General features: G+C 42.6%; 1 protein-coding gene across 3 annotated transcripts in view; it reads left to right on the forward strand.

The window, feature by feature from the left end:
* LOC109869863 (vitamin D3 receptor A-like) overlaps positions 1 to 10,523 on the forward strand; it is an 83,404-nt gene extending 72,881 nt beyond the window's left edge. Inside the window, exons 8-11 of one of the 3 annotated variants that reach the window (XM_020460146.2) lie at positions 1,313 to 1,496; positions 5,392 to 5,546; positions 8,294 to 8,410; positions 9,241 to 10,523. In XM_020460146.2, the coding sequence (XP_020315735.1) occupies positions 1,313 to 1,496; positions 5,392 to 5,546; positions 8,294 to 8,410; positions 9,241 to 9,494 (710 nt within the window). In that variant the 3' untranslated portion in view covers positions 9,495 to 10,523. The remainder of the gene's footprint in view (positions 1 to 1,312; positions 1,497 to 5,391; positions 5,547 to 8,293; positions 8,411 to 9,240) is intronic. The other 2 variants (XM_020460148.2, XM_020460149.2) reach the window with 2 other exon arrangements.
* Positions 10,524 to 11,030: the final 507 nt, after the last annotated feature.

Genomic DNA, 11,030 nt, shown 5'->3' on the forward strand with positions numbered 1-11,030 from the left:
GAGACCATATGCTGGTGCGATTGGCCCTGGGTTCCTCCTAATGCAAGACAATGCTAGACCTCACGTGGCTGGAGTGTGTCATCAGTTCCTGCAAGAGGAAGACATTGATGCTATGGACTGGCCCACCTGAATCCAATTGAGCACATCTGGGACATCATGTCTCGCTCCATCCACCAACGCCACGTTGCACCACAGACTGTCCACGATTTGGCGGATGATTTAGTCCAGGTCTGGGAGGAGATCCCTCAGGAGACCATCCGCCACCTCATCAGGAGCATGCCCAGGGCGTTGTAGGGAGGTCATATAGGCACGTGGAGGCCACACACACTACTGAGCCTCATTTTGACTTGTTTTAAGGACATTACATCAAAGTTGGATCAGCCTGTAGTGTGGTTTTCCACTTTAATTTTGAGTGTGACTCCAAATCCAGACCTCCATGGGTTGATAAATTTGATTTCCATTGATAATTTTTGTGTGATTTTGTTGTCAGCACATTTAACTATGTAAAGAAAAAAGTATCTAATAAGAATATTTCATTCATTCAGATCTAGGTGTGTGTTATTTTAGTGTTCCCTTTATTTTTTTTGAGCAGTGTACTTTTCATAACATTTGGTCAAATTTATATTTAAAAAAAAATCCAGCTGTAACACGACAAAATTTGTGTCAGTCTAGGGGTATGATTACTGTTACTGCAGTACTGCAGGCCTATTTCAATCATATTGAAATGCATTTAATGTTCAATAAATTGAGTTCTGTTTTGCTACGGTCTGAATATATTTCATAATGTGCCGTAAGCATTAGAATTTTATTGGATAAGCATTAGAGTAAGCTACCTCAATATTTGCAGCCCGTAGGTGGTAATATCTCTCTGGGTGCTGATCTATTGTCGTTAATGTGAATAATACAAATGTTAAGATGAGATTTGAATTGAGAAAGATGATCTGAGAGAAGCACTGCCTTTCTTTCGATCCAATCAGTATCGACACATGCTCCAAAATGCACTTTTAGTGTCCTCTTTGCGTGGTGTTTTGGGAAACGCATGTTATATCTTCGGCTGTTGTAGGAAAGCTGCGTCGTTAAAGCACTCATAAGCCTAAGTTACATCACTTTCGGGAAACTGGGCCCTGGAAGAGTTGAATGGCCTTTTGTACCATTTCATTGTCACCCTTTTGCTTCCTTTAGCAACCATTTATTGCCACTGACATCTCTCCCTCGTTCACATTCCCCATGAACTCTAACATTTATCCTTTCTCTTTATTATTGAGCACCTCTCTTTCTACCATCTCCACCTTTATTCTCTCTCCCTGTGTAGAGTCGGTGGACACCAAGTTGATGAAATTCAGCAGTCTGTTGATGATGTACCAGGACAGTGCAGGCAGCCCGGACTCCGGTGAGGACGATGGCTCCAAGCTCTCCATGTTACCCCACCTGGCTGACCTGGTCAGTTACAGCATCCAGAAGGTCATTGGCTTCGCTAAGATGATCCCTGGCTTCAGGTGGGTGACTTTGCATATCATATGCCTTCTGGTCTGGGGTCAGTTCTACATTTTGCCCACTAATGGTTAAAGTTAGGATTGTACGTAGTAGAAAATTCACCCCGGAGCCCTACAATAGTACATTAAAGGGATTGTGTAGGACCTACACAAATGGTTGCTCCATCTTCTGTATCTTTAATTAGGCAATTACACAACAACATGTTGATCTGTTAGGCTACTTCTGTCCAGTAAGCCTTTAGTCGTTATTTCTGTGGGTGGACGACTTCATTAATTGCATAGCTACAAGCTGTGTGTGTGTGTGTGTGTGTGTGTGTGTCATTTTATAAACACTTCGGGCCTCCGGCGAGTACTGCTCAGTGCTCTTCCTGGAATACGCTGGAACAGAGTGATTGCATCACATGACGTGTTCAAAGGTTCCTGATCCATCCCCAGATGTATGCAGTCAGTGAACATGTTGTACAGAACATGCTGTGAATACATATTCACAACAAGTTGTTTCATGTATAACATGTGGTTCTAACAAAGCCGTAATGATGTCCTCGGCATGGGGAAGGGTGTGCCAGACAAATTTAACATTCATAGACTCACTAGAGAGTTGATTTACTGCGGGTATGAATTCTCAAAATGATTAAATGCGGAAAGGCCAAAGTCAAATATGCATAGGGAAATGGTAAACTCTCATACTGTGGAAAATTGTACATTTTACTGACCTGCGTTTGAGTCATTCCTGCACCCTCTCCCCAATAGTTGCTCTCCATGAACTATCAAAGCCTATGCGCTGTGCTTACAGTACTTATTTGAACTTCGGTCTCAGAAAGCATTCAGGCAAATGGCTGAAACCTGTATTTGTGAGTAAGGGTTAGCTCACAGGTGTAAACGGATCTCTCTCACCATATATTCAGGATTCCCATTCAGTTACAGGATCTGTTTAGAATGACCTGGCAGCCTGTGTTAGTGTGGCTCGAGACGTCAGTCGTTGGCAGGGAGACTGCAGTCGTTGGCAGGGAGACTGCCTGTTCCCCAGCAGTCAGAGGTGCTGTTCGGGCACAGCGGATCATGATTCCCTGTAATTAGGTGTGCGTGCTGAAAGCAAAACAACTTAATAAATCGGACATACTTTATCTTATTTACCTTCTGCTGGCAGCTGTAGCACCAAAACAACTGTAAAAGCTACCCGTCTTCAGTTTGCTAGGGGGAAAGAAAGTTTTGTTACTACTTTTCGCACAACAATGTTTGCATATATCCCAATGCAAATGTTGTGGCTGTAGGTTTGAATGGGAAAAACTCTGCTCGCTTCTAGTGACTAGTCTTCAATCATTTAAGCTAGAGGGGGGGGGGGACCCCTCACTTCTTTGCATTCACATTGCTGTGTTTAGAAAGGGACCAATGTCTTTAAAAAATTATGTCAATGCACTGGGTCTTTACAAAGTGCAGGACAAGCTATTCCATCAGAACATGTTATCGGACAGATACATATACCTACTTGCATTTTGGAAGCTATTAGATTGCATTATACCCAGGCTAGTAAAACTGACTATCCTACCGATCCTCGACTTCGGCGATGTCATCTACAAAATGGCTTCCAACACTCTACTCAGCAAACTGGATGCAGTCTATCACAGTGCCATCCGTTTTGTCACTAAAGCACCTTATACCACCCACCACTGCGACTTGTATGCTCTAGTCGGCTGGCCCTCGCTACATATTCGTCGCCAGACCCACTGGCTCCAGGTCATCTACAAGTCCATGCTAGGTAAAGCTCCGCCTTATCTCAGTTCACTGGTCACAATGGCAACACCCATCCGTAGCACGCGCTCCAGCAGGTGTATCTCATTGATCATCCCTAAAGCCAACACCTCATTTGGCCGCCTTTCGTTCCAGTACTCTGCTGCCTGTGACTGGAACGAATTGCAAAAATCGCTGAAGTTGGAGACTTATCTCCCTCACCAACTTCAAACATCAGCTATCTGAGCAGCTAACCGATCGCTGCAGCTGTACATAGTCTATTGGTAAATAGCCCACCCTTTTTCACCTACCTCATCCCCATACTGTTTTTATTTATTTACTTTTCTGCTCTTTTGCACACCAATATCTCTACCTGTACATGACCATCTGATCATTCATCACTCCAGTGTTAATCTGCAAAACTGTAATTATTTGCCTACCTCCTCATGCCTTTTGCACACATTGTATATAGACTCCCCCTTTGTTTTCTACTGTGTTATTGACTTGTTAATTGTTTACTCCACTCTTTGTTGTCTGCTCACACTGCTATGCTTTATCTTGGCCAGGTCGCAGTTGCAAATGAGAACTTGTTCTCAACTAGCCTACCAGGTTAAATACCTGGTTAAATTCTTTAAAAATTATTTTAAAAGTTAAGGCATAATAGTTGTAATTGGAAGATATTATTATAATGTAAATATTATTCTTAACAGAATACATAGCAGAAGAATAACTGCAGATTAAATAATGCTGTAATTGAAAAATGTAAACCCAATGTAGTCTACTACCACTGTGCTAGAATAGATTTTGTAAAAACACACATGGCTTATGATGCTAGTAGTATTCACTCAACTTACTAAAATAGCCCGCGATAATATCTCCACATCTACAAACCACCCCCAAAATAGGTCACTATAACCAAAGAAGAGGAGGCAAAGTGACAATCTGTCTATGTGAAAATACAAGGTTAAACAGTGGAACTGGGCTTTTTTTTTTGTATGGAGGTTAATGGGCAACATAAAATTGAATTGCTAATTTGCTACGCAAGGTTTATTTGATCGAATAGAATTTTAGGTTTTTGTGACTGTGCGCACGTGGCATTACGGCAACTTTGGGACAAACTACTTTATATCGGAGTTGTGCATGTTGTTCACGCGTGTATCTGCCCTCATTGGCTAGAATGTTCCCGACTAATCCTACCGTCTCCCACCTGCCTTCCGCCTTTTGCAGACGTATTCCCAAAGTTTAGAGCAGTCAGTCCAGTATCCTGTTGGTATATAGATAATCTTTGCCAATACTAACCAGTTGGCCTATGAAAACCATAGTACTGCTACAGTCACAACTACTTTAGTGTGACCATTTTAGGTGCATATGTGCCTAAATATTTTGGTGTTCGACCTGATATTTAAATTTTGGAGCACCAGTGTGCCGAGAAAAAGGAAGGATTCTAGCTTTATTACCTCAAATATTTTCATTGTGCACCTAAATATCTTGGTGTGTGCCTCCATTTTCTCACTACCACGACTCTTTCACAAACATATACTTCAAGACTAGCAAGTACACACATTTACCTCAGGTAATGTCGTTTTCTAGTTTGGTGTTAACCTTGGTACGGGTGTGTGAATATGGATGGGGAGAGATGTGGGTGGAGGGGAAGAACAGCATGCCCCTGTGTGCTCATGCTCAAAAGAAAACAGTGGAATGCCGTCGTCCTGGTAACCATATAATCCATTGTACATCTTGTCCTTCCTGTTTCTCTCCTCCCCTAGAACATTCTAGAGAACAGTGCTGATTCACTCATCCTGTCAGAAGACATGTCTGTGGGTACAAAAAATGAGTATGAGATGAAAATAGTTTTTTTTTGTTTTCAGACAATCCTGCAATTCCAGTTTCAAGGATAAGAACTACTTTGTTTTGTTAGGAAGTAAAATACAGGCATTATCCAATGGGCTTCAAGATTCCAGCCTGGGTATGGTGTTATGCTGATTCCCCCATCTTTTGCTACCAATGGAACCCAATCTTTAAATCTGGACTGAATCGCACAATGGGAGAAACGGGTTCCTATTGCCTCATTCTTCAGCTGGTACAAGAGGCCCTCTGTGTGATGTGGTGATGGGTAAGGGCACCCTGTCACACTGCATGTTTGGCTCAGTACATGTTGTTGTGTTTCCAGAGGGCTGACTGCTGAGGACCAGATCGCCCTGCTCAAGTCAAGTGCCATCGAGATCATTATGCTACGCTCCAACCAGTCTTTCAACATGGAGGATATGTCCTGGAGCTGTGGTGGTAGCCCTGACTTCAAGTACTGCATCACCGACGTCACCAAGGGTGAGACAGAGACACACACATATGTATATGTACAGTGCTGTGAAAAAGTATTTGCCCCCTTCCTGATTTCTTATTTTTTTGCACATTTGTCACACTTAAATGTTTCAGATCATCAAACACATTTTAATATTACACAAAGATAACCCAAGTAAACACAAAATGCAGTTTAAGTGCTGATTTTATTTATTAATTTATTATTATTTATTTATTAATGGAAAGAAGCTATCTGAACCTTCATGGCCCTATGTGAAAAAGTAATTGCCCCCTAAACCTAATAACTGGTTGTGCCACCCTCAGCAACAGCAACTGCAATCAAGCGTTTGCGATAACTGCTAATGAGTCTTTCACATCGCTGTGGAGGACTTCTGGCCCACTCTTCTTTGCAGAATTGTTTTAATTCAGCCACATTGGAGGGTTGTTGAACATGAACCACCTTTTTTTTAAGGTCACGCCACAGCATCTCAATTGGATTCAAGTCCGGACTTTGACTAGGCCACTCCAAAACCCTTTAATTTTTTTTTTTTTAAAGCCATTCAGAGGTGGACTGGTGTGTTTTGGCTCATTGTCCTGCTGCAGAACCCAAGTGCGCTTCAGCTTGAGGTCATGAACGGATGGCCGGACATTCTCCTTCAGGATTTTTTGGTAGAGAGCAGAATTCATGGTTCCATCAATCACAGCAAGTTGTCCAGGTCCTGAAGCAGCAAAGCAGCCCCAGACCATCATACTACCATCACCATATTTGACTGTTGATATGATGTTCTTTTTCTGAAATGCTGTTACTTTTACAGCAGATGTAACGGGACGCACACCTTCCAAAAAGTTAAACGTTTGTCTCGTCCACAGAATATTTTCCAAAAGTCTTGGGGCTCATCAAGATGTTTTTTTTGCCAAAAGTGAGACGGGCCTTTGTTATTTTTGGTCAGCAGTGGTTTTCGCCTTGGAACTCTGCCATGGATGCCATTTTTGCCCCGTCTCTTTCTTATGGTTGAGTCATGAACACTGACCTTAACTGAGGCAAGTGAGGCAGAGGTTTAGATGTTGTTGTGGGTTCTTTTGTGACCTCTTGGATGAGTCGTCGCTGCGCTCTTGGGGTAATTTTGGTAGGCCGGCCACTCCTGGGAAGGTTCACCACTGTTTTAAATGTTCTCCATTTGTGGAGAATGTCTCTCACCGTGGTTCGCTGGAGTCCCAAAGCTTTAGAAATGACTTTTTAACCATTTCCAGACTGACAGATGTCAATGACTTTGTTTCTTATCTGTTCCTGAATTTCTTTGGATCGCGGCATGATGTCTTGCTTTTTGAGATTTTTTGGCCTACTTCACTTTGTCACACAGGTTCTATTTAAGTGATTGATTCAACATGTCTGACAGTAATCAGGCCTGGGTGTGGCTAATGAAATGTGATTAACCACAGTAAATTCATGATTTAACAAGGGGGAATGTGATTTTCTGGATTTTTTTTCTCATTTTGTCTGTCATAGTTGAAGAGTACCTATGATAAATTACAGGCCTCATCTTTTTAAGTGGGAGAACTTGCACAATTGGTGGCTGACTAAATACTTTTTTGCCCCACTGTGTGTGTGCGTGTGTACACACACTCTTCACACTACATAAAGTGCATTCAGGAAGTATTCATACACCTTATTCCACTTTTTGTTAGTCAGAATTCAAATTTGATGAAATAGATTTTGTTTCTCACATCTACACACAATGCCCAATAATGACAAAGTGAAAACATGTTTTTAGACATATTTGCACATTTATTTGAAATAAAATACAGATCTCTTTTTTAATAATGTATCCTTTAAATGTATCCTTTATTTAACTAGGCAAGTTCATTTACAATGATGGCCTACTAAAAGGCCTCCTGTGGGGACGGGGGCTGGGATTATAAAATAAATACAATATTAATATAGGACAAAACACACATCACAACAAGCGAGACAACACACCACTACATAAAGAGGGACCGAAGACGACAACACAGCATGGTAGCAACATAACAACAACATGGTAGAAACACAAAATGGTAGCAACATAAAACATTATTGGGCACAGACAACAGCACAAAGGGCAAGAAGTTAGAGACAACAATACATCACACAGTACCAGTCAAGTTTGGACTCCTACTTATTCAAGGGTTTTTCATTATTGTAGAAAACAAATAAAAATATATTTGAGATTCTTCAAAGTAGCCACCCTTTGCCTTGATGACACGCATACAGCCAAAACAACTCTGGAATGGCTTCAAAACAAGAATATGAAAGTTCTTGAGTGGCCCAGCCAAAGCCCAGACTTGAATCCCATTTGAAAATCTATGGAATGACTTGGAGATTGCTGTTCACCACCGCTCCCCATTTAACTTACCGGAGCTTGAGAAAATCTGCAAGGAAGAATAGGAGAAAATCCCAAAGCTGATGAATACATACCCAATGCGACTCAAAGCGGTAATAGCTGCCCAAGATGCTCTTACAAATTATTGACACACGGTATGAGTAGGTCTACTTATCTAAATTTGATTCCTGCGTTCATTTTTCTGAAAACATGTTTTCACTTTGTCATTGTGGTTTTGTGTGTAGATGGTTGAAAAAATGATGAATATATTTAATTGTTTTTGTATTCAGGCTGTAACACAACAAAATGTGGAATAAGTCAAGAGGTATGAAAAGTTTCTGAAAGCACTGTAGTTCAATCACTATGTCAAACCACATCAACACACACTCACCCCCTGTCTGCCGCTCCCTGTAGCGGGTCACACTCTGGACCTGTTGGAGCCGCTAGTGAAGTTCCAGGTGGGCCTGAAGAAACTCCAGCTCCATGAGGAGGAACACGTGCTGCTCATGGCCATCTGCCTGCTGTCTCCAGGTATCTACCTGACTGCTGCCATCTGTGCTCGTTTGTACTTGTTTATACTGAGTGTACAAAACATTTAGTTTTCACCTGGTCAGCAGGTGCTCCTAGGATCCCTTATTGATGTCGCTTGTTAAATTCACTTCAGTCAGTGTAGATGAAGAGGAGGAGACAGGTTAAAGAAGGATTTTTGAGACAATTGAGACATGATTGTGTATGTGTGGCTTTGAAAGGGGTATTTTTATTTCTTTTTATTTAACCTTTATGTAACTAGGCAAGAACTAATGATTATTTACAATGACGACCTACTCCGGGCAAACCCAGACGATGCTGGGCCAATTGTGCGCCGCCCTATGGGACTTCCAAAACGGCCGGTTGTGATACTGCCTGGAATCGAACCAGGGTCTGTGGTGATGCCACTAGCACTGAGATGCAGTGCCTTAAACCACCGTGGCACTCGGGAGCCCCAATGGTAGTAGGTGTCAGGTGCACCGGTTTGAGTGTGTCAAGAACTGCAATGCTGCTGGGTTTTTCACATTCCACAGTGTCTTGTGTGTATCAAGAATAGTCCACCACCCAAAGGACATCCAGCCAACTTGACACAACTGTTGGAAGCATTGCAGTCATCCAACATGGGCCAGCATCCCTGTGGAACGCTTTCGTCACCTTGTAGAGTCCATGGCCCGATAAATTGAGGCTGTCCTGAGTGCAAAAGGGTGTGTAACTCAATTTTAGGAAGGTGTTCCTAATGTTTTGTACACTGTATGTTTGTATGGTGTGTTTGTGTGCATTCCCATCTCTTCTTAACTCCTTTTGACAGTCTCTCCCTCCTCCCCTCAATGTAGATCGCCCAGGGGTGCAGGACCACGCTAAGATCGAGGATCTCCAATACAGTCTGTCGGAGGTGCTCCAGGCCTACATCAGGGTGAACCACCCGGGAGGACGGCTGCTCTACGCCAGAATGATCCAGAAGCTGGCCGACCTGCGCAGCCTCAACGAGGAGCACTCCAAACAGTACCGCTCGCTGTCCTTCCAGCCCGAGCACAGCATGCAGCTCACCCCGCTGGTGCTGGAGGTATTTGGGAGCGAGGTGTCCTAGCAGCCACGCCGACCCCCACCACCACACCTCTGGTTGGAAGATATGGACAGACGATCCCTCCCGTGAGGACCCCCGGGAGTTCATTTGTTGAGTTGCTGGATAGAGGGCTCAGCGATGGGGGTGATGAAAAGGTCTCTGAGGGGGAATAGCGGAATGGACCGGAAAGTCACACTGTCACAGAAAAGGTTTTGGGGGGTTAATCAGGGTATTATGGGTAAATAGAGGAGGAAGGGGCTTCGATAAGGTTGTAATTTCCCGTTCATAAGAAAAAGGGAATTTCAAACAGAATGTATTTATAACTAAACTATAAATATACAGTACCAGTCAAAAGTTTGGATACACCTATTCATTCAAGGGTTTTTCTTTATTTTTACTATTTTCTACATTGTAAAACAATCGTGAATACATCAAAACCATGAAATAACACATATGAATCATGTACTAACCAAAATAATGTTAAACAAATAAAAAATCTATTTTATTCTTTAGATTCTTCCAAGTATTTGGGTGACCCTTTGCCTTGATGACAGCTTTGCACACTCTTGGCATTCTCTCAACCAGCGTCACCTGGAATGCTTTTCCAGCAGTCTTGAAAGAGTTCCCACATATGCTGAGCACTTGTTGGCTGCTTTTCCTTCACTCTGCGGTTCAACTCATCCCTAACCATCTCAATTGGTTTGAGGTCGGGTGATTGGGGAGGCCAGGTCATCTGATCCAGCATTCATTATTCTCCTTGGTCAAATAGTCCTTACACAGCCTGGAGGTGTGTTGGGTCATTGTCCTGTTGAAAAGCAAATGATAGTCCTATTAAGTGCAAACCAGATGGGATGGCGTATCGCTGCAGAATGCTGTGGTAGCCATGCTGGTTAAGTGTGTCTTGAATTCAAAATAAATTATGACAGTGTCACCAGCAAAAGACCCCCACTCTATCACACCTCCTCCATGCTTCACGGTGGGAACTACACATGCGGAGATCATCCGTTCACCTACTCTGCGTCTCACAAAGACACGGCGGGTTGGAACCAAAAATCTCAAATGTGGACTCATCAGATCAAAGGACAGATTTCCGTTGTATGTCCATTGGTCGTGTTTCTTGACCCAAGCAAGTCTCTTCTTCTTTTAGGTGTCCTTTAGTAGTGGTTTCTTTGCAGAAATTTGACCATGAAGGACTGATTCACACAGTCTCCTCTGAACAGTTGATGTTGAGATGTGTCTTACTTGAACTCATTTATTTGGGATGCAATCTAAGGTACAGTTAACTCTAATGAACGTATCCTCTGCAGCAGAAGGAAACTCTGTCTTCCGTTCTTGTGGCGGTTCTCATGAGAGACAGTTTCATCATAGCGCTTGATGGTTTTTGCGACTGCGCTTGAAGAAACTTTAAAAGTTTTTAATGTTTTGGATTGACTGACCTTCATGTCTTAAAGTAATGATGGACTATTGTTTCTCTTTGTAATTTGAGCTTTTCTTGCCATAATATGGATTTAGCCCTCTTTGGTAAAATACCATCTTCTGTACCACCCCTACCTTGTCACA

Source organism: Oncorhynchus kisutch, linkage group LG24 (genome assembly GCF_002021735.2).
Source record: "Oncorhynchus kisutch isolate 150728-3 linkage group LG24, Okis_V2, whole genome shotgun sequence".
Taxonomy (NCBI): Eukaryota; Metazoa; Chordata; class Actinopteri; order Salmoniformes; family Salmonidae; genus Oncorhynchus; species Oncorhynchus kisutch.